At 43.2% G+C, this 24,141-nt stretch overlaps 1 protein-coding gene across 2 annotated transcripts in view; it reads right to left on the bottom strand.

Annotated features, from left to right (window-relative positions):
• Positions 1-14,847: 14,847 nt before the first annotated feature.
• The window catches only part of CLIC5 (chloride intracellular channel 5), a 75,918-nt gene continuing 66,624 nt past the window's right edge, over positions 14,848-24,141 (bottom strand). For both annotated transcript variants that reach the window (XM_056487451.1, XM_056487453.1), the window contains exon 6: positions 14,848-24,015. In XM_056487451.1, the coding sequence (XP_056343426.1) occupies positions 23,848-24,015 (168 nt within the window). In that variant the 3' untranslated portion in view covers positions 14,848-23,847. The remainder of the gene's footprint in view (positions 24,016-24,141) is intronic.

The following is a 24,141-nucleotide window of genomic DNA, read 5'->3' on the forward strand; positions in this document are numbered from 1 at the left end:
GGTGGGGAAGCACCATCCTCTGCTCTCCTGTGTCTGTTCAACATGGAGAAGCAAAGGCTAAAGGCTTCAACGTGCAGAAGCAAAAGGAGATCCCACTGGAGCTTTTCTGTCTTTAAAGGGAACCAAAAAAAAGAGGGAGACTGGGTTTTTAATTTGAAAGATAGAGAGAGGACAAGGAGGAATGGCTTTAAACTAAAAGAAAAGAGATTTAGATTAGATGTTAGGAAGATGATCTTTACTGTGAGAGTGGTGAGGCCCTGGCACAGGGCTGCCCATCCCTGGAAGAGTTCAATGCCAGGCTGGACAGGGCTTGGAACAACCTGATCTAGTGGAAAGTGTTCCTGCTACCTCGTCTTTAACATCTGTTGATGTTCATGCTGAACATGAATTCAGGGGTTTTTTTCCCTAACACACAGGGAATCAGGATGCACAACTGGAGGATGGAGGATCCATAGTGCAAAGGCACTAAGCCCATGAAAAGCATTTATTTCATAAAAATAACAGGCTAGTGCCAGGTGTGGAAGGAACTGTCAAGAAGGATAGGAAGAAAGTAGGAGCTCCTGGGTAGAGCAAGATCTACCAAACGACAGTAAAACACTCTGAATGACATTTTGAACTTCCTAAGTAACCAAATTCCCTAAGTGACCAAATCCCCCTAAGTCCACATTTGGACTGACATTGTCCTCTTTTCAAATTTTTTTTTTTTCCATTTCTAGGAGAATATTCATTTTTCTTTAAATCTTGGGTGGAGAAAAATACTTCTTTTTCAGCTGAATGCATAAATAACAACATCACATGGATTATGGAAATGAAATAACTGCCATGCTGTTCCCACTGTGCACAGTTGTATTCATTTACTTGAACTTGTTCAGCTTCTGCCAGTAGTCAAATACTCACCTTGAGTGCACTAGAGGAGAGCAGTGACTTTCCATCTACCTCCATTTACAAGATGCTTCCTTAAACATTTAAATTGAAGTAGGTGGTATTGTCCCATGGATATTTCATCAGTGAAGAAGCTGGAGATATATTCTAGATATTCTGCATTTAAGTGCTTGTTTTATTAATGTTTCTCTGTGCCTTAGGTCCCTTATTCTAAGCATTAATATATCCTGAAGTATTATCAACACAAGGTAGTACAGTAAAATTAACCAGCTCTGCTTATTTAGCAAATTCTAAAACAGAAGTTATATCAAACATTAGCAAATGTATGTGTAAGTCTAATTTGAATTTTCAAGAATGCCCTAAAGGACTAAAACACTGCAAAATAGTGAACTGACTGTTGTTTGAAAGGCAATTAAGAAAATATTAATTTTCTTTTCCCTTTGATTTTAGACCACCTCTTTACTGGCTTTTGTACATCTCTAGTAATTTCCCTGGTCTTGTTCATTCCTAGTTTTTTTGTGTTGAATAAGGCCTATGTGTTGGGTTGACTTATTTTGTTTTTCTCCTTCCAGTATTTTCTCATTGAATTGGTCCCTTGTCATGGAAAGTGCTTATCTTTCCCTATCCCTGTTGTGATAAGAAATGGCAATGAAACATCAGAGAATAGGCATTTTTCCTACCTTTGTTTTTTGATATAATTGGACTTTTGGAACAGAAAATCCCTTAAAACACAGAAGATGCAACCTCAGAATAGGGTGGGTTTTGTATTTTATGAAAACTTGGTTTCTTCATGGGGGTGAGTCTGAGGCTGTTGCTATGAATTATATGCTCCCAGCATCCAAAGATTTGGAACACTCACTGCCCACTGCCAGAATTTACTATTAATATTTTTTTACTACTCCCTGCCCCATGAATGACTGTTCCTGACACAGAATGGCTCATACCTGGTATGAACAGCACATGTGCAAGAGTGAACACTCATGGAACACACAAATTCCCTGTGAAAACATGGGCAAAGGCACAACAGAGAACAGAATGGGGAGGGAATATTCTGTAAGTTGTGAGAGGGAAGAGAAGAGCTCAAACAAAACAAAATGAACCTCCTGGATGGAGACTTTGGGCTCAGCTAATTCAGCTCATTAAAGTAACAAAGATATCTCCAACAAAGAAAGTGTGGAATATGGTTAAATATTTTACTTTATTTATGAACATATAGATGGCACCTGGATGTCCATGCCCACACTGCTAGATTCTCCCCAAAAGTGGGAAACTGCATCTGAACAGCTGCTGGGAGCAGTCTGAGCTCCCTGTTAACTCCCAGCTCACATCTGGATCCTGCTGGGATCAGGCCAGGAGTGTGTTGGGGAAAATTCAGGCAATTCAACAGCAGAGACAACAAAGGTGCTGCACATGAAACGTTCCTTGGCACTGTTTAATCTGTCAAAATAGGTGAAGAAACTGTGTCTCTCTTAAAAAAAAAAAAAATCAAACAAACAAAAAAACCACAAAACAAAACAATAGCATCAGCAACATGAAAATATGGATCAACCAGACCCAGTACTGCTTCCCAGGACACTGTGGTCTCCATCCACATTTTGCTTTCAGAGCTCCTCCTAACAGGATGCCTTGAGACCACAAGGTATGTACTCACTAATTTGTTCTATATTTATCCCAGGGTAGAGTGACCAATCTTTTATTGATTTCCTGCCCTTCACAAGAGTTTTGTTCCATCTCCCCATCTCCTCTTTGCTTCAGATGACCCTGGCATACAAACATTTCCCAAACACTCCCAGCATGTGCACCATGAGTTGTCATTTCTTGAGTACAGAGCTCAGGACTTATTTTTAATGCATATTCAGGGTGTGGGGGAAGGAGAGGAAAGGGAAAATGTACAGAGTGAATTTATTTCTTTTTTTTTTTGCACTGTAACTAGGCCATATTAATTCCAGTTGTGCTGATGAAAGAAAAATTTGTCTTGGTGCTGCTCAGGAGGCTCTTATAGAATACAGAGTATTTTCCTTCTTGGTTGTAGACCAACACAACCTCACAGAACACAGAGCTTTCATCTGGCTCAGCCCTGATTTGCAGAGATATCAATAAGAGCTTTTCTCCAGGCTCCATTGGGGGATGTCTACAGCTCTTTGCTTGGTTTTCTTCCTACTCTTCACATTTTGCTGGCAGCTGCTTCTGCCATTGGAGGGACAAATGTGTTCTCAGTTATCTCCTATGGCACTGCAATGAGAGGAGATTTTGGGGGGCTGGAGCAGAATTTGTGCTTTTCAGAGGGGTGTTTCAGCCAGTGGAAGCACAGATATTCCTGGGGTTGGCTATAACAGCTGCTGGCAAAGTGTGCAAACCCAGTACCTCAGGTCACCCCTACCCCCATTTGTGTGCACATGAGACAATTCCAACTTAACTTCATCCATCATAAAGCTAAATGTGCAGTCTGAGATGGTGCTCTGGAAAAGAGCAGTGCCCCTCCATCCTAAGGGATGTGTCTACAGCAAGAAAGGCAAACAGCTTTGTGGGGGTGCTCATCTCCCATCACTGATGGCAGATACACCCTGGTCTGAGGAACACAACTTTAGATGAGGACAAGGCCACCCCAGGGTTTTGGTGTGAGCTCTCATTTGACAGGGTCACACCAAGGTGTGCTGGGCTCTGCAGAGACCACACACAGCTCTTACTGATATGGTAGTTCCTAAAGATAAATAAAAATCTCAGTTCCACTCCTGCTCCACATCTCCTTTAACCAAGTGATTCTCATGATTCCTGGAATCATAGAATCATTCCATTTGGAAAAGACCTCCAACATCATTAAATCCAGCTATTAACCCAGCACTGCCAAACCACACCTATCAGCACCACACCTATGTGTCTTTTAAACCCCTCCAGGGCTGGCAACTCCCCCACTTCCCTAGCCAGCCTTCCAGGGCTTGACAACAAAGTAATACAAATAAATTAGCAGACTGGTGATTCACAGGTGACAAGTTTCTGAGAGATTCTTTCTGATTGAAGTTTTTTGCAGAGTGGGATATCACTGTCCTGGTGAAAGACATCCAGAGCTGCTGGCTGAATTAATTGGAAAATCTGTCTCAGCCTGTAGACACCAAATGCAAGAAATTCAACTTCTGGATCTTAGAAAAACCCAGCCCTTTGCATTTCCAAGAGTTTCTTTTTTTCCTGCTCCATAGCTGTCACCTCTTGCAATCCTACAGAGAGCAGAAGCAATTCAGTGCTAGAAAGTAGTAAATAAAGAAATACAGAGAACTGCAAAGAAAGAATGAGCAGAGAACAGCAAAGACAGGACCAGCAGGCCCTATTTTCAGAGCTCATCTTCACTGGTACTGCATGAATTTGCATGAGACCCAACACTTGCTATTCACAAAGTTGCTATTCACCTGCTCCTCTCAACCACTGCATGTGTGTAACCTTCACAGCCGAGAGGTTTTCACTACAACGTGCAGCAGCTCCTGGCTTGTAGCACTCCAGGCTGCCCTTCTGTGAGCAGGCACACAGCTCCCCAGGATGCTCCTGATGGCAAACACCAGGAAGGGGTTGGCCACCCAGCTGCAGCCAGGTGGGGCTGGGCAGGCAGGGCCAGCCTGGTCTGAACCAGGAGCTGGGTTTCTCCCTGCCTAGAGAGCATGTGGGCATGCACCACGTTCTTAAAACAAGGAGAGAATGCTTTGAAACTGGCATCTCCAGCACTGCCTTCAGTGCCCACAACTATGTTTGCACAAATATATGAGGGGTATCAAGAATTTTATAATGATACTCCCTCACCCATGGTTCCAGTTAAAACCACTGGAATAAACAAAACATACAGAGCACATCACTGGCACCAGAGGCTATAATTTTCTCTGAGCAGAAATATTACCAAAAAGAAAAAAAGAAAAAAAGAAAAAAAGAAAAAAGGCAGGATTTCATCCAATTTAGGAAGAAATCTATGAAGACCTTTCATTAAACTTCTCAACCATTATTAAAGAAAGTCAGTAGCCAAAAATTCTTTGATGATGACATTGAATCATTTGATGACAGAGTATTTTGGGAAAGGCTACAAATGCAGATCACTGGTAAAAGCCTTGAGTCCCAGGAATAATAATCTTTCAAATGTTACATTACTTTCTCTTCCGTGGGGGAACACTTTTAACCCTCTTTTACAAGTGAGCTCCACATTTTCTCTGAAATCCTTTGGTTTTGCAGCTATGAGGAAAACAATATGTGACATCTTTCCTTCTGAAGCTGCAGAAGATCTTGACTGACAGCAAAGAGAAAGCAAGCACCAAACAAGAAATCTTGGTATTGCAGGATATGAAACATGTAACTCTCAGGCATACTGGAAGCAGAGGTGTTTACTTTCTTATTTTCCTTCATAAGACATTTCATAAAACCACAAGGAAAACAAGGGCTACATGGTGAACAATTCATCACCACATGACTCCTCATTACTCAAAATTCTTGTTGTCTACATATCTTCATGTTTCAAATGTCCCAAATGATTTATTTTTCACAAATTTTTAGCACCCAGCTGTGGGCACCTTAGAGAAACTTTTGAAGGTGCTGGTCAGTGCTGTTCAGAAGATGAAGTTATCTGAAGGTGCTTCTCCTGTTGTGTCACTCCTGCCCAGTGACACTGACCTTTTACTTGACCTTGTCCTTTTTTTTTTTTTTTCATTTATATGAACCTCTCTTTCTAAATTCTGTGGAAATGCTCCTATTGAGTGAACCAAACAAGCACCTCTTCAAGCACGTGTTAAACTCTATTCCAGCTCAACAGACCATGTAACCCCTTGACTTCAATCGTGGATTTAAGGATAAGTATGTGCTCGTGCATTTTTCAGGTGAGAGTCAAAGAAACAAAGGATGTGATCCAAGCTGCATCTGGTCACCTTTGATCACCTGCAAAACAAAGCTATGGGCTACCTGTGCCCACCCTCTGAGACCAAAACAGAGATCATTTACCACAGAGTCACAGAATAAGTGTTTGTGCTGGAAAAGACCTCTCAGGTCCTCGAGTCCAACCATGAGCCCAGCACTGCCAAGGCCACCACTAAACCATGTCCCCAGGTGCCACATCTACACAACTTTTAAATACCTCCAGGAATGGGTATTCCACCACTGCCCTGGGCAGCCTGCTCCAGTGTTTCACAACCGTTTCTGTGAAGAAAATTTTCCTGATATCCAATCTAAACTGCCCCTGAAACAACTTTTCATTTCCCCTTATCTTCTTCTTGTAATTTGGGTGAAGAGACCAACACCCACCTCTCCACAATCTCTTTTCACATGACTGTAGAAAGCAAGAAGGTTCTCCTCAAGCCTCCTTTCCTCCAGGCTGAGCCCCCCCAGCTCCCTCAGCTGCTCCTGGTTCTCCAGCCCCTTCCCCAGCTCCATTCCCTTCCCTGGACACACTCCAGCCCCTCAATGTCCTTCTTGCCATGGGGAGCCCAGCACTGAACCCAGGATTTGAGGTGAGGTCTCACCACTGCCCAGCACAGAGGGACAGTCACCTTCCTGGTCCTGCTGGACACACAATTGCAGAGACACAAATTAAGACTGATCACCCAATCCACATGCAGAGAGCAGCAAATGAGTAAAGCAAGCAGGTGACAATGACTATCAGCCAAACAGCCCATTTTGGTAACCTGGAAGGAGCAATTCCTTTTGAGATGCTATTTCCCTTAAAAATGTAATTTAATTTCCAGACACTGAATTTCAACAAGATATTTAACTTTGGTATCCTGGTTAGTAAATGAAGATTAACTGTTTTGGTGGGGTTTTGCATGTGCATCCAAACCAGAAATTTTATTTGGAAAATTTTGACAGGATTACATTTTTTCACGAGAATTTCCTTTGGGCTGAAAAACATTTTTCATCTGGGATACACATTGCTCAGAATATCCCTTAACTGAGAGCCATACACAGAAGATCTATGAGCTGTGCATTCAGATTTTGGGAAGGTGATGATAGCATTTAGCTGTTCCCCAGGAGTTCAAGTCACCTGTGCAGCAAGAGGCTCCTGACCAGGTCTCTGCAGGTGAGGAGCTACACTCAGGGAACACATCAGGATTTACAGAGTGGATAAAAGCAGGAGAGGAGCAGACCTGTGATGTCCATCCCTTTGGCTGTGCCTTGGTTTGGGCTGGAATAGAGTCAATGTTCTTCACAGTGGCTGGGATGGGGCTGTGTTTTGGGTTTGGGCTGGAAACACTGCTGACAACACAGGGATGTTTCTGTTATTGCTGGGCAGGGCTTACACAACACCAAGGGGGGACTGGGGGTGCACAAGGACTTGTGAGGGGGCACAGCTGACCCCAACTGACCTGAGGGATATCCCAGATCACAAGGCATCCTGTTTCAGGAGAAAAAAAGGAAGGGAGGATGTTGGGAATGACTGCACTTGTCTTCTCAAGTCACTGTTACAAGTGATGGAGTTGCTTTCCTGGGATGGCTGAACACCTGCCTGCCCATGGGAATTGGTTAATTAATTCCTTAGTTTGTTTTGTTTGTATTCATGGGTTTTGCTATATCAATTAAACTGTATTTTCCTTATCCCACAAGTTTTCTCACTTTTACCCTTCTGATTCACTGCCCCACCCCACTGGGGGATTGAGCAAATGCCTGCATGGTGCTCAGTGGCTGCCTGGGGCTAAACCACCACAGGCTGCTGCAGTGGTGCTGGCACTGAAGGGATTAGGATCAGTATAATTTATCAATTGCACTAATTAGCCCCAATGCATGGTGGACCTCAACCCTCTCCATGAGATGGAAGGTCAAGAGCTAAGAGGGAACATGGCACAGGGAGATGTGGCAAGCAGCAGGAAGGAAGAAATGGTAATGAGATTATCATGTTTATTCAGTGCCTGGTGTCCTACATGTTCCCAGAAATAATGGAGCTCTTGGGGACTCAGAGAGGAGCTTTTCAGAGCATGGGATGGCTATTTCTTCCTGTGGAACCAGCAGATGGCAAAAAGGCCCTAAGGAAACATCATTGTCTTTGGCTCTGACTGTGATTCCCTAACCCACTGTCCCGGGTTTGCCTTGCCACAGCCACCACTTGTTCCACTCCTCTTCCTCTGTTGCAGGAGAAAACCCTCCTGTGGGCCTGGAAGGGACAGATGGTCCTGTTCTTCATATGGTGTCTGGGAGATGAACAATTAACCAGACCATTTGAGTGATGAGTGAACATCTCTGGACAATCCTCTCTCTGCAAATGGAGGCTCCAGTATGAAATCATTTCATTTGGATTGCAAATTCATGGGAGTAGCACAATGGCTTCAAGAATTACTATGTTATTTGCATATAGTGTCATATATTTTCATTATTTTATGGCTATTACTATGACAGGATGTCAGGCTGTGTGGAAAACCTCTCTGAAATCTTGCTGGAGTTACCTATTGATGATTTGTCACCATCCCTTATGCTTCCCTGTAGTTTTTTCAGAGGAAGGAATTAACCAAATGCTCTGCCATCACTTCCTGACAGAGCCAGGGAGGTTGTCACTGCTGATCCAAACTACTCTGGATAAACACCATCACTGAACTAAGGAGTGCTCAGGCAACCCCTTACCCATGGAGAGAGTTGTGGAAGCTGCAGGAAACACCTGGGACAAGGGCATTTTCCAGCAGCTCAGTATTTACTTGGCAAACCAACCTCCATGGTGTTGGCCACAGGGGCTCTGTAGGTAAAACAAGAGCAATGTTCTGGGCAGAGAAAGGAGGGTTTGTGAAGGAGGGTCTCTGGCCTCTGCACTGCCCAGGGGGGTTGGTGCCACCAAGGTCCCACCTGGCCACTGTGACTGGTGACACTGGGAAACGAAGTCAATTTAATTCAGGCTGTGTCTCTCCCCAAAAAAGCAAATAGTAAAAGTACATTAAAATGTGATTTGTTGAATGACCAACATAACAGGCCCCCCCAGACAGCTGCTTTTGCCAAGCCTTCCCTTCCTGACAGGCAGCTGGAACTGATAAAGCCATAATTGCCCCTTCCACTTCAGAGAGCATCATGGGGAGGGGTGCAGAGAAAGCAGCCTCTGTTCTACCTGTGGGCACAGGACTCCCATGCAAAGCAGATCTTTGGGTGGAACTGGTGCAAGGGTGTGGAGAAAACTTGTATTTTAATCAAAAATCACAGATGTTTACAATACCTGTAAATACTGTGGTCCCTCTACTCTTCCCAGCCCTGGTCCTGCTGGTCTGCCAGGTGCTGGTGGAGAGGATGGAGCAGAGCTCCACACTGCTCCTCCATGGCACAGATGAGCAGTCAGTGGTTTGGCTGCCACAGGAGCCCAGAATCAGGCTGGTCCCCTAGGAAACAATGGCATTGTTGCCACTGGAATAAACATCCTGGTGGGCCATTTGTGTTTATCTGGAATTTCCATTCTCTGCTGATTAACCCAGCCAAGTGAGGTCTTCATGTGGTAATTACAGCACAGCTCGTTTGTGTGTGTTTTACAATGGTGTTGATATAATCCCACTAGAGCACCCCAAGCATGTGCAAGGAGTTCCCACCAGAAATCCAAATAACGCCCCAGCACTGCTGACAGCTTAATAACATGACAAAGTTCAGTCTCGCTGGATGTCAGGGACAGGAATGCAGCTCAGGCTGCTCTGACCTGGAGCTTTCAAAATACTGTGCAGTTGAGGCTGAGTGTTTGACAAATAACCTTTTCTTTGCCTGCTCATATCCATCAGACGCTACCAGGTGCCATGGAGAGGCCACATGCCACTGTTAAAATGTTAAATTGAGTGGCACAGCCATCGAAAGCTCTGAGGAGGGACATTTATCTTTATTATTATTGTTATTAATAATGCAGATATTGCTGTGCGTTGCATTCCAAGGTATTTTTGCAGCACTAAATCATCCAAACGCCCATCGACGGCCCTGATAAATCACACAATAAACCAAAATTCAATACAGCTGTCAGCCCAGACCCTAAGCAAAATCTCAGAGAGCTTAATTATGAAGTTCAGGCAGAGACTGAGCCTGCTTGTGAGGAGACAAGAGGCAGCCTGGCACTGGGATGAGGGGCAGGCTGGCATTGCCACTCCAGGAGCTTGGAAAAGGCTGCACCAGCCCTCTCCTCCCACTGCACAGCATCCCAGCACTGCCACGAGCAGCTAGGTGGGGATAGCTGCTCACAACACCTCTCATTGCTTCCCTCTTTCTGCTCCTTCCACTCTACTTTATTTCTGATTTACTTTAAGCTGTTTCTCTCTCTTTGTATTATTTTTACTTTTCCTTTTGCTCCCCTCCTTTCTTCTCATCCCTTCCCTCTCCTCCATCAGCTGCCTTCTGTCTCACCATCCCTTTCTTGCTCTCTCCCTCTTCTTCCCCTCCCGACCCCCCCATCAAAGTGAGGAAACTGTAACCCAAAGGAAGAACAGGAGTTGAACCTGTGCCAACACAATGGGCCAAGAGGCTACATATGGAACCAGCAAATCACAGAGCCATGAAGGATGTTAGTGATTTAAAGTTATGTATATTGAAGTCTGGATCTTAAAATGAATCCATAATACTAGAGGTAACTAATGGAGAGACTTAACTGACAGCAAGCAGAGTTTTTTTCTTTAACGTTGTTATGTTCCCACAAACTCCTCTCTTCCTGTCCCCACCCTTCCCCTGCTCCCCTTTCTGATTAGTTCAACATCCACGCTGACAATGAAAAGCTGAAGCTGCTGCTTTGTGAATAAAGATTTTACCCTATACACCATAAATATGAGTGCTGGTTGCAGAGCAAGGCATCCTACTGGCTCCAGCATCTGTGGGGCTCTCCCTGTAAACATGCCAGTGGCAAGGGATGGGGAATATTCCCAGCAGAGCAGGCAGGCAGCACAACTCTGGCTGTGGTGTGGTAAATACCCTTCTGAGGACTTGGGACGTGGTGCCAAAGCCAGCTGGTCCTGTGGCAGCTCAAATCCCAGCTGCCCTGATTTTCTGCCATCATTAAGGATGAGAAAGGGAAAACCCAGAGCTAAAATGCTGCTCAGAGGGAAGGATGTCACTGTACATGTGTGGATGTGCATGTAGAGATAGGTGTGCATGTATGTATAGAGCACTATACAAAGCAAAACTACAGTTAAACATTACTATAATTGCAAAGTCACTCCAGAGGCAGGAGAGATCAAATACTGCTCATCTGCCCCAATTTTGCTATTTTTCATAAGCAAGCTTCATGGTGGCACTGGGACCTGAGGCAACAGCTGAGGGAGAGGAGTTTCTGAGCAGCCACAGCTGCCCTTGGAACCCTAACCCAAATACCTGCCTTTACTGCTTAGTGGATATGTATATAAATTTATACATTTTTACACATAAGTATATAAATATCCATGTGTATCTTGGCTCAGGCCACCTAGTACCCTCCTGAACTAACCTTTGAAATTAGCTGGAAGCTCGTTTGTCCAGGGGGTGTTTCCAACAAGCCATTTGCAGGCAGCTGTTCAATTGAGGAGGGTAAACCAGCATGGACAGGAGCCAGTTCGTGCCAGTTTGTCCCAGAGGTTGGGAGTGATCCCAGTGCATTGAGTTTATTGGTACAGAGCTCCCTGAAATCACAGCACAGTGCAAAAATCACATCTTTAATAGGTGAAACGGAGCATCTGAAGTGAAAACTCATCTCTGAAGTTTTGAGTCTTGGCTCCCACACTGTGAGATATCATCCTGTGCCCCTTGGGGACACAAGTGATCTGATGAATGTTTGTGAAGCAGTCACAAGCAACGTTGCTGCAGAAGGCACATGACACCGTGACTGTTTTAAAGAGTTTCCTAACAGGCTGAGCAATAAGGAGTAAAGAAGGCCCAGCACCACTCTGTGCCAAGAAGACAAATTGCCCATTCAGGGCACCAGCAGGGCAGGAGCTGTGCTGGATGTGGTGCATGAGCTGATGAAAGCTGGTACCACAACCTGTCCACAGCAGGACTTGGATGAGGATTACACAGGTGACCTGAACTCCAGCAGGTTCTTCAAAGTCCTTCCCTTGGCACCAATAATGTTCTTTAATGTTGTTTTAACAAAGGGTTGAGGGAAAGGGGACTTCTTGCAACAAATTCTTTCTCACACTTCCCAATGAATGTAGTTCCATCCAGCTTTTCCCAAAACCTGTGTGTTTCAGTGCAAGGGAACCAGAAGAAATCCTCTCTATGGTCTCTGCTCTAAAATCCAGGAGTTTAAGGGTTACAAGGCTTATGTACACACTAAAGAAAACACCCTTCATTTTTTTGACAGTTTAGACTTCTCAAACTGCTGCACCTTCTTCCCTATGGCATTAAATTCTCCTTTGCATTCTGCAGTGCTGATTTAGGGGGAAATTTAAACAGGCTAAAGTCCCTGGGGTGTACACACAATACCCAAGAGAGGAGGGCTGCCTCTGCCTCTAGCTCCTGAACAGCAGGGCGGGTTGGAAACTGGCCACCAGCCACTGGCATGGCCATGCTGGGCTCTGGGATGGTGGAGGAGCCAGTTCCATCCTGCTGAGGAGTGACTAGACTGCGGGTTTTCCTTTTCCTCCAGGCTCCTCCAGAGAAAGGCTAGATCCTGTCAGCGGTGGCTGAATATTGGCCAGATTATGGGGCATGTGGGTATAGCCTATATTTATTTTTTTTAAGTATATATTTGTTTGATGTTGTGCAAGCATCTGCTTAAGATTTCTGTGCTTATCTAATGGGAGGAAAGAGGCCATTCTTCCCAAAGCCAACTCAGTGCAAGAAAATGTCATAACACTGCTGGGCCCCTTCGTTTCATCCTTCGCCAGAGGGACTCCATAGTTCCTCTGCTGCTCCTTGGAAAGCCAAGAAGTGAAGGCTGGCAATTAAAGGCATCTGCTGGGCTCATGAGAGGAAAGGCATGCACGAGATATGAAGGATGGATGACACCTGAAATGTCTAAACTCTTGCCTGGCGCAGACTGGACTGATTGCAGCGTGTCGAGCAGGACGTGTGGAGTGTTACGTCAGGTATGCAGATAAAAAAGAAAAGCCAAACTAAACCCTCCTTGACAAAGCTTCCCCCCACCCCAATGCTGAAGGAAGAGGTGCCAGCAGCTCTGTGGAGCCCATCAAGGGCTCTATTTTTTACATGGCAAGCAGGGAGAGACAGCAGTACAAATCCCCATCCAAGAGAGCGATTACCTGGGTAGAAATGAATTTTCAGAGACTGAATGACCAAAAAAATGACCAGCAGCAGTGAGACATTGCTGTGGAAAGGGAAAAGCTTTGGCTTTTCTCAGAGCAAATGCATAAGGAATGATAAAATGAAGACAGGAAAAGTGATAAGTGATCCAGGTTGTTACTCACTCCATTTTTCATCATTCAGATCTGCAATCACAATCACTTATGCACAGAAACCACTTATTTTACACAGTGCCTAGTGGATCTGATGCACTCAGTTTTACCACTGTCAAACATCACCTAGGCCAGTGTCCATGGAGCCTGAGACCAGTTTCAGGTTTGTTTGTACAATGAGAGGGGACAGAGCTATAGGGAATAATTTTTAATTAAATAAACACTAAAAAACCACCAGCGTCGAACAATTTTTGGGTATGGTCAGTAGGCCAAACCTCAAGGGTTGGGGCTCCTGGCAGCCCTCTGAATTATTTGGTACTGAGCCCTGTCAGAGATGCTCATCAGGATGAAGCAGTCTCATACCTGTGGTTCTGGCATGACAGTGTTATGATGGAGCTGTGCAAGGTGTGTGTTCTACAGGAGAATGCACAGCAGAGTCCCCCATCAGCCACAGCAGTGCACAGCAACTCTCAGCAGCTGAGTGAACAGCAAAGCTGGACTTCCATTCAGGACTGGCCACAAATTAAGCAAAAAAAAAGGTATTTATTAATTCTTTGATAAGTCTGATGGCAAGTTTTTCACATTCCCTGGTTTAATTCCATGCTTCCATGACTGGAGAGAAAGAGAAAGATCACATCTGCTATGAAGGTGCCATGAGGGTGTTTGCACATTTAGGGCTTTGTCCAAAAGCAATCAACCAAGGCCCTGGATTTGTACAGTGCTGGACAAGTGAAATGGTATTTCAGCACTAGTTTGAGCAGCAACATTAGCAGAAACTTACCACCTTGGGTCTGGAGAATTTGAATTAGATGCCCATTTTTATATCACTCAACATCCAAAGAGATGTGGTACCACAGCAATGCAGGACTAGAGAGATGTAACCCATTGAGTACAATCTTTGGGACCAGAAGAGAAGTTTATATGTAAATTCAGAGAAATCCTGCTTGTTCCTCTCCAGCTGCAGCTGTTGGATGACAAACTCTTGTTGTTTCAGATGGAATGTGATTCCTTGTCATTTGCTATGAGAGGAATTCTGAGCTTCTGTATCTAAAGCATCTCTGGAACTGGTTTGCTTTGGGGAAGCTGAATTCAAAGTTCTGTGCTGGAATTCAATTTACAACACTTCACATTTGTGTATTGTAATCCCAGAAAGGACATCCTGGAGCCAAGGTACCCAGCCCTCCCATGGCTGTGTCTAATCTCTCACAGCAGAAACAATATAAGAAATGAGGCAAATTGAAACCTACTTATTTTGGGACTTCTTGACTTGGACATTCCTTCCAAAGTTTTGTGTTTAACAATTCTTATGGATCTGTTCTTCAGGAAGTTGAACCCCATACCCATTTTGATCTGCACAGCATCATCCAGTAAAAGGCTCCAAAGTTTAATTACTCACAGTGTAAAAAGGCTTTTCTTTTTGATTGCTTTAAATTTGCTGATTGTTTATTTCATTAAGAACACATAACCTCTGATATGAGAAATAGTGAATGGTTACAGCCAATTTCATGTCCTGCATTATTTCATAGATGTGTATTATAAGCCCACCAGTTCTCATATCCCAATCTTAGAGTAAGGGATGACTATAGCTGTATCCAAGCTCTGAGCACACTTTTGGTTTTTTGCAGGCAAGGAAAAGTTGCCTGTTTAAAAAAAAAAAAAAATTAACAAAATTAAACGAAAGTCCAGCAATAACCCAATGAGAAAATAAACCACTTTTATTCATATTATAAGTTGTTAATCACTCTTGGAATATAATTATAAACAGCTCCAATTCAGGAAGGTGGGTTTCTTCATTTAACACATACTCATTTTAAGGATATAAAAGAAATATTTGTTTATATATTCAAAAGCCTAAAATGAAACAATAAGCAGATATTTTTTGTGTTTAAAAATTAAATTTAACTCTTTCTTCAATAATAAAATATACTACCTATTATACAAAAAGAACATTATTTTATTCACAGTTGACAGAGTATAGTCTCACAATCATAATATTAAAGGTGAACTGCAATGACATTTTAATTATATTTTTCCTATTATTACAGATGATGAGGGTTGGAGCAGCACAAAAAGGCCCTAATTAGGGTCCTATCATGTAAAGAGTTGCACATGCAGAGAACAAATACATAGCTTCTAGCCCAAAAGGTTGCAATCTAATCTAGAATTGCATATGAAGAGGGCATGTTCCTTGACTAGGAAACACAAGAATGCAAAGGGATCCTGGCTTGCTTTCTTATCTGATGGAGACCTCTGGATACACAGTCACTTTTCACTGTCAGACACTATAAAATAATTGTTTACAAATAAATTCCTTTTCTTTGAAGCATTCCAGGTCTGAGTTTAAAAGTAATTCCTGATTTTTCCATAAGAGTTTCTGATCTTTCTTTTAGCCCAGTACTTCAAATGGCAGCCCTGAAACCATTAGCCATTTCTGGGATTAATGACATTTTGGAGGAGAAAATCCAGTCATGTGAACTCAGGTCTGGACCAGTAGTTAAAAATGTGAGTGTCCTTTCAAATGAGCACTTTTTTGTCTGTATAATGCCCTGAAGAGGTACCATGTTTGATCATCATGTCATGATTCACTGCCCAAATTTTGCCTTTGAATATCAGTGCAGGTTTTAAGCAACTGTGGTTCCACTGGGGCCCTGCAGGTCTCTGCACAGGTTGCTCACACACTGATAGGAAACTTATCCACATATTTCTTAAGACTTCCACATTGGTTCCCGCCATCCTCTCTCAGTGGGCTCCCCTTCCTCTCTTTCAACCTCAGACCTCCTCAAAGTAACCAGAATTGTGCTCCAAATGAGTCAGGGTTTGAAAACAAATAGGTTTGGGAGGGGGAAAAAAGCACTTCTGCTCACCCCTGAATCTCACTATGCAACTTGGTTTTGATCTTCAGGCTTCAGAACTGAAAACAGGTTACAAAAATAAACCTATTGATCACAAGATCATAATTTCCTAGGAAATACACAGCAGGATCCTTCATTAAAAAAAAAAAAAGGACAAAAGGGAGCAAAGGGGAGTTACCATCATAGCTGAGGACCCCTTCTCCAGCAACCAAATCAAGCAGCTGTTGGGAATTTGTTCGTAGCCTCTGAAAACACAGTCAGGAATAAAAGCTGTCAGGTTTGCACCAGGAAAGAGGGTTGGGCTGGGGAATGGGACTTTTCACCCCAAATTCTTACAGTTAATAATGCCCAGCAATTTCCATCACTAAACAACACAACATATTCCTGGTTTCTTTGAAATACACGGCTTAAAAACAGAACAGCATTGGGAATGAGAAGTGAGGCAGCAGCGGGGCAGCTCAGAGCACTGAAGGGAACATTTTTAAGCCATTTAGCAGAGTTTATTGCTCCAGCACTGGAGGCTTTGAGCGTCCAAGCACGACAGGGTGTGCATTGTTGTGCCAGAGCTGCCCGCCCTGGGTGTGTGTGGTGTGGGGCAAGGGGCCAAGGGCTGTGTTTAAACGCACCCGCACGAGAAATGCGATTTAGGCAGAACAAAGCACACTCCTGTTGTGCCTCCCCGTGATTATAAAATAGATCTGTGTCATTATAAATAGAAAATGACTGGTGACAAAGATGCTGCTTTGACTCACTCCTGAGGCCAAGCTCCTTCGCTGCGGTTCCTGATGTCAGAGCAATTTAGCGGCGGCGCTGCCGGCGAGTGTGTCTGGTTTGGGGTTAGCCAGTCCACATCTCATGATGGCTTAATCTCATTTTAAACAGCAGGGGATTCACTGGGTCCTTTGCAGGCATCACTCCCTCACCCAAGGACGGCTCTGAACGCCTTCAGAACTCTCTGTGCCCACTGCAAGGCTCGGGTTGCTAAACACCAAATTACCTTGCCCGCCAAGGGACTGCCAAACTTTTGGGGTCTGTGAAGTTGAGATCCTGCTTCCACACAGCTAATGGTGTGGTTCTTGTTTATTCCAGTGGGAACCAAATCAAAGGCACAGAAATAATAGTGCTGTTTCAAAAGTGTAAGTTTTCCTCTTTATGCCACTTTCCATCCCAACAAACTTCACAGCATTACTGAATTAAATAATGCAGATAAATACACTGAATATGTATATATATGTGTACATATATATAGCTTTTATGTTGTACAATAGGTAATTTAAAAAAAAAAAAAAAAACAACAAACCAAACACAAACCCCAGAAACTCAAACTAGAAACTAGAACTGAAGCCCCTATTGCAGTATCTGGAATATTCTGTTCCTTTACTCCTAAGCATGCTCCTTATAACAAACTGCAATATTTCTGCTTCAATAATTTAATCAGAATCCCACTTACATTTGTATTTTATACCACAGTTTATTCCCAAAGCTGAGGACAACCTCTCATTTCCTGAAAGCTCTTAAAAACTTTCTTAATGAAAGAGTAGAGAAATCTGCTGTTTGCAAATTCAACTTACTTATTGCTTACTTCCAAACTAAAGTAGTTAATTTAATGAAGGCGGAAAAAAAAGAGTGAAAAAGACTAATTTGGTGCCCATAGCCATTTCCCAAATTCTTCAGAGTTTATAGACCTAGAGAGACAGGGAAAGAGCAACTTCTCAGCAGTGCAGCAGAATAGGCTAAAATGACCCTGTGAAACGCAAGCAATTCTGGGAATTAAAGGATGTTCACTCCTGTTATGGTTCTACACTGCAAACTGCTTTTAGGGCTCCCAGTAGTATCCATTAGCAAGAGCCAAGCTTTTCTGTTTTAATTTAATTTAATTTAATTTCCACCAACAAATTCCACCCTGTGGTGAGAATTGACAGTATCATGTTGAGAACCATTAGAGCATATTTGGATTGTTTTTACTCCATGTATACATAAAAAAAAAAAAAATTCCCCCACCCTTCTTTATCCTCATTATGAAGTGGCTTTTCTTTAGACAAGCCACTTCATAATAAGAGTGAGGCAGACACAATGGAGGCATCGTTGTGCTGTGAGATACCAGCACAGGGAGTGTGGCTGGAGATACAGCAGAACATGCCTTGGCATTGCACTGCCAGCACAGCTCCCTGCTGCACTCTGAACCCCCAGGGACCAGAACAGAGCCTGGCAGCACTGCTCCTGCCCCTGCAGACACCACCTGCTGTCCTTCTTCTGCACCAAGAGCCTTTACACCACTGCTGCCTCTTTTTCTCCCTGACTTCTCTCTGCACTCAAAACATCTTCATGCTTATGCCACCTTTGGCTTTACTGGGAATTCCTACTGGGAATTCCCCCACTGGGAATTCTGCCACCAGATTTCAAAGGGAAGAGAATAATAATGCCCTTCATTAATATAAGGCTTTTCTGTCATGGCTTTTAGGCCCCTCTCCAGGCAGGCAGGCAAGCAAGCACATGTTTAACATTAAGCACATCAGTAGTCCCTATTCACATGCTGCAAGCTAGAAATGCTCATTAGTGCTGGATCATGGCTCCAGCTGAGCTCTAACACCTCAGCCAGGGAGCCAGGCAGGAGGAAAGGTGGCCCTCAAACCTTTCATCATGGTTGCACCATCACTGGTGGAGCAGTTTTGGCTCCTGCAGCGGGTGCTGGGTCCCCTTGGCAGCAGAGGCACGACCCGCCGAGCTGTGACAATGCCACCATTCAGAGCTGCCCAGCTGATGAGCACAGCTCAAACACACCACACTCAAATCCATCCCTGGGAGTGTTTTCAGGATTAGCATCTCTCCAGTGAATGGTGAAAGGGGAATGATTTGGGCCAGCATGGGAATAATATTGCTGCAGTCTCTGAGAGGCTGCTGAGTCCTGCGTGGGGAGTGCCTGAGGGGTTACACGGGATTCTTTGGGCTTTTGTGTCACTTGTTAAAAAATGGACACATCAAACTTTGGAAAACTGCTTTGGATTGGGTTTCTGGGCTTTTCTGGGACTGAGTGTTGCTTGCAATGTGGGACAAAGAAATAAAACAACTTAAGGCTCTCTGCTTTCCCTGCTCATAAGCTGGAAGGGGAGAAAAGGGAAGAGGACTCCTCTTTTCACTGATGAGCACTGAAAAAAGGGAACAGGGCTCCTCTTTTCACTGCTGAGCACTGAGTGGGCTGTTGCAGCTCAATGTCCAAACCAGCACAGCCCTCCTGAAAGATGGAAATGGGAAATTTGTCTCACAGGGAACTTATCTACTACCTAAGAGAAACCCCTAGGCAAAGCCACCTTCAGCTTGCTGCCTTGCCCCTGCCTGTGCTGAAATTCACAGTCCAGACTAAACAGCCTATCACCCTTGGTTAAAGTATCCCAGATGAAAAGACACAACTTTTAAAATTATTTTAATGCTGTTCTCTCAAAAAAAAAAAAAAAATCATTACCTACTTCAACTTCTCAACAAGTATAAACCTCACAGCTTTCCTGCCTCCCCTGGAATTACAAAGTCATTGCAGACATCAAAATTAATGAAGAGATGAAAGATTCATCAGAGGCAAAATCTTACTGGAAAAATATTTCTTAATATCAAAAACAATTGAAGAATAATGAATACATTTAGAAAAGTTATAAACAAAGGCAAATTTCCTGATGCTTAAAAGAATACACATGAAGGAGGACGCAAGACTTAGGGTTTATTTTTTTCTTTAAAACACCAATTCATTGTTTTAAAAAATAATGCTTCCATGTGCTTCTGGTTTTACAGGAGTGTGATTTCCACTGGCTATAATTTTGCAATACTTTCACCTCAGCTAATTAGCCAAACTCAGGTGCAGACAGGGGCCTTCATCCCACCAGATGGAAGGGCTACACTAAAACACTGCTTCCCCTCTGCCATCCATGAGAACTGCTACTTATCACTGAGGAAATGGTTATGGCTAACTTGGAGCTGAATTTGAGCACAGACAAGAGAGGGAGAAAGTTGTTTAGGGGTTAAAATAAAATAAATATATATTTTAAATAAATGCTAGTGCAATTTAGCTGAACTTTCTGGTAGGAAACAAAGTTGTCTGTTTTATTTGTGCTATAGACTGTCATTTGTTCTGGCAGTGGCTTTTCAGCTGGTGCAACCAGAGAGGTAACCTGTAGCTCTATATTCCACACTAGACTTGATAAAGTATATCATTATGTGATTTCTATAGGAAAAAATGTTTCTCACAAGGCCTGCTTTAAATAGACTTTAAACAGATACTCTTTAGTCCTACCTGCAAAATGACCTCTTGGCAATTCAAACAGTTCTAGCAGAGAACAAAGGTAACTAATCTATGGGATCCTCAAGACTCCCATACCACTGCTAATAGAAGAAAAATCAATATTCGTTTCAATATGAATGGAGTGTTGGATTGACTGAGCAGGGAGCTTTGAAATAAATATCTAAGAAATGTTTGGATGAAATGGACATCTTCACAGACATTTGGTCTGCATTTCTGAAATGTAGATGATTAAATCCACATTGTTGGCTTCTTCCCTCTCTGCACTATGTCTTTCTTTACATCTTGCAAAAAAAATTTATGAACAAAGTTATTGTAAATCTGCAATGTCTGTCTTGTCACTTAGATTCTTTTCAGAAATGCTGCCTTGCCAATGTAGATATACAATCCTGTATGATTAATATTTATTACTTATAATTCTAAATACAATGGAAGGTCACCAAAAATACTCTAAAGGGTCTGGAGCCCTTTAAAATCTCATTGGTGATGGATCCTGAGCCTTGAGAACTGAGCTCAAAATCTTAGCAAAACACTTTTCTATGTAGGATTTCCAGTATTTCCTGCTTCTGGCAATGGATACAGCCAAGAAGCACAAAGGTGAGTGAAAGGCACAGATCTGAAAACATGAGCTTGGATTTCAAACCCAAACAAAGGTCAGGGAATGCCTGAACCTGTCTATAATCTTGGATCAGCCTATAATAGTGTTATGAGTAAAATGCAAACTTAGGATGCAGAGTGAGACTTGAATTCACACAGAACCAGCACTGTAGCTGAAAACTGCTCCATTTTCCTCTAATTTCTCATATCCATCATTATATTTTATCTAGATATTTTGGAATGATGTATGAAAAATGAAGATATTTAAGGATTTTTTTTCAATTAATTGAAAGATAATTAGCCTGGGGGCCTTCAGATTTTATTATGAAATCTTAAAAAGTTTTTAAGAACATGGAAATCATCTTAGAAAAAGCTCATTGCATTTATACATAATTTTCTTTTTTATATAAGCCCAACCATGTTTAAACATTTTTTTTTTTTAACCAGATGCAATTTGAGGTCACTGAAATCAGCTGATTATGATTTGGCCCTCTTCTATGAAAAATAGAGACAAACATATATGGGAATTTCAGGTCTATGAGATTCAGCAAGATAGTGAGGATTCTGAGATGGAAATCAGGGCAGACCCTGGTTCACCTGCCTGAGATCTGCTGCATGCTTGGACAGTCTTCTTCTAGGACATAAATATAATAAGCAGAGAGCAAGAATCTGCATCTGCTTCTGCATCTTTTATTCAAATATTCACAGCAGTTGTGACTAAGGAAAGCTACTGATTGAAGTGCAAACCTGGGAAAAGGCAACTGAGAAAAATATAGTTTCTGTTGATTGACAGGATCATACTGAGAGCAAAAATTCCCCAGGACCATTGATCAGGTAGAAGACTTTTCTCAAGGAACAAAGTTGCAGAGCTTTGCTAATAACACTTTTCTAAACTGACTGAGCCATCCTGACCCAAGTGTTGAGTGAAACAAAAACCAGAAAGACAGAAAGAAATGATCGACTCAATTAAGATAAATAAATAAATAAATAATTACCAGAATTTTAAAAAAGAAAAAAAAGAAAACAGTATCACAATAATTCCAATCTCATGAAGAAATGTTTTTAACAAGCCACATGTGCTCGTGCAGATACTCCTAATCTCATCAGATTTTTCTGGCTGCTATTAGTGTTCTCTGAGCAATATTTTGAAGAGTGCAAACCTTTGCCCTCCAGTCTAGCTGCTGCTAAAATAGCCCATTCTAGGAGAAGACTTGGGAGTTAATGGATTTTCTTCCAAGGGTTTGAAAGTTCAGAACAAATTGACCATTGCATGTGAAACAATAGTCAACCACAAACTCTCTTCAGTCAATGAGCAACATTCTGCTCCCAGCTGGGTTAGTGTGAAAAGTGGAATTACCCCACTACAGCAGAAGGATGGTTTCAGATTGTCATCAGCATCACACGGGCAGAGCCTGGCTTTCCATCTCGTTCCACTTTCCAGCTCTCTGGCTGCAAACAAGAGTGCTGTGAGGCTCCCCTTGGTCACAGCTACCAGCTTGGGGTTCCCCTCAAATCACTGCAGCTTTAGCAGCTCTGATCAGAAGGGGAGACACATCAGCCTGCAGCTCAGCTTTATCTTTTAAAACAGCAATTAATCCCCCCACAAACTGAAACCCCCTAACCATGTGCTCTCCAAGGAGCACATGAGTTTCAAGTGAAAGAGCTGTCATTCTGGATTTGCAGATGAAATGTGCAAATAATCACCAGTGTAAAGCAGATGTGCCAGGCAGGCACTGCAGACAGAGCAAAAGAATCTCTTTTAGGAAAAAGAAGCCTAATTCAGAATTGTGGAACCTGGATGGGTAAAGCCTGGATGAGTGGGATTGAGGCACCACACATGGATTTTCTGCTAGCACTTGCTGAATTCCTGGCTGGAAACATGCCTCTCACTGTGCCAGCCTGCCCTCTTTGAGGCTCTCACAGCAAACCCCTCCTGGGGTGAGATGATGAGCACTTGAAAATGACCCATCTGGAGCCCAAGGCAACGAAAACGCTTCCCCTGCCTGCAATCCGTGTGCAGCGACAGCTTTCCACTGCTGATCCAAGCTTCCCAAGATAGCAATTAGAAAGGAACTGGCAATGATACAGTCAAGATGACAATATCCTGCATGGTTTGGTTTGCTGTGCCAATTCCCTCTGTGGGTGCTGGAGTCAATCTGCTGCCCCTGTTATTGCTATGTCTGTCTGTCTCTACCAACCAGCAGATCCACTGGGCATTTTGGCACAGGCCCTGCTCTTCCAAGGGCTGCCTGCTCAATTGCTCTTTCACTCTATTTTGCTTTAAACATTCAGATCCAACAACACCATGCAAATTTTATGCAGAGTAGCATCTGCAAGTCTGACATATTCACTCAGGCTTCCCCCTCTTGCGCCAAGTTAAAAATAAATACCCTATAAACTCCTGGGCCTGCTAAGACAGAAGATGCATTCAGAGAGTTTATTAAAATACAACTGCTAAGAGGATTTCTGCTTTAGGGTCAAACTCCTATTTTTCCCCTCTTTCTCTCTTGTGTTTTGTTCATGCCTCAAGGATCTTAACAGAACTGAGGGGAAAGGCGTCCTTGAAATAACCTAGAGAGGAACCAGTTCTATGTGTTCCTAACTCTCTTACCTGAAATTTCAGCTATTTTTAAAACTCTAAAGAATACAGGTCATGATGTACCCCCAACACAGAACAAGAAACTAGTCAAGTGGACTCATTTCCAATACTGATTGCAAATAATACTAGTTGAGCCAGATCTTGGGTCAGACTTCAAAGGGTGTCCACCCCCCCACCCCCCGCTACAGCTGCCTTCTCTCTTCTCCAGGGAGAGGCAGATTTGTCCCTGCCCAATACACTCGGAACAGGTGAAGTCATAAAGATGCCAACCAGACAGCATAAGGATAAAGTACATCTTAAGGCAACAAGGAGCAGAGTCTGTAAAAGGGGACACTGAGCCATGGCTGGGGGCAGTTAGGACTTGCTGAGCCTCTTGGCCACGTCTGCGTAGGCTTGCTCGATTTCTTTGTCTGCTGCACAGGTGTTGGTGAACTCATCCCTGGCGTAGGCGTTCTTCAGGTACCGCCACAGCCCCGTCATCTCCGCCGGGAACTCGAAGTTGCGGTATTTCTTTGCAACAATCTGAAAAAAAAAAGATAAAACACGTGAAAGAAAGTATCTCACAGGGGATGTATCTCCTTCTTAGGGAGCTTCTTGCTCTCTTCTGTCATGTAACAGCAAATGAGAGGAATGTTTGGAGAATCAGGG

Source organism: Oenanthe melanoleuca, chromosome 3 (genome assembly GCF_029582105.1).
Source record: "Oenanthe melanoleuca isolate GR-GAL-2019-014 chromosome 3, OMel1.0, whole genome shotgun sequence".
NCBI lineage: Eukaryota > Metazoa > Chordata > Aves > Passeriformes > Muscicapidae > Oenanthe > Oenanthe melanoleuca.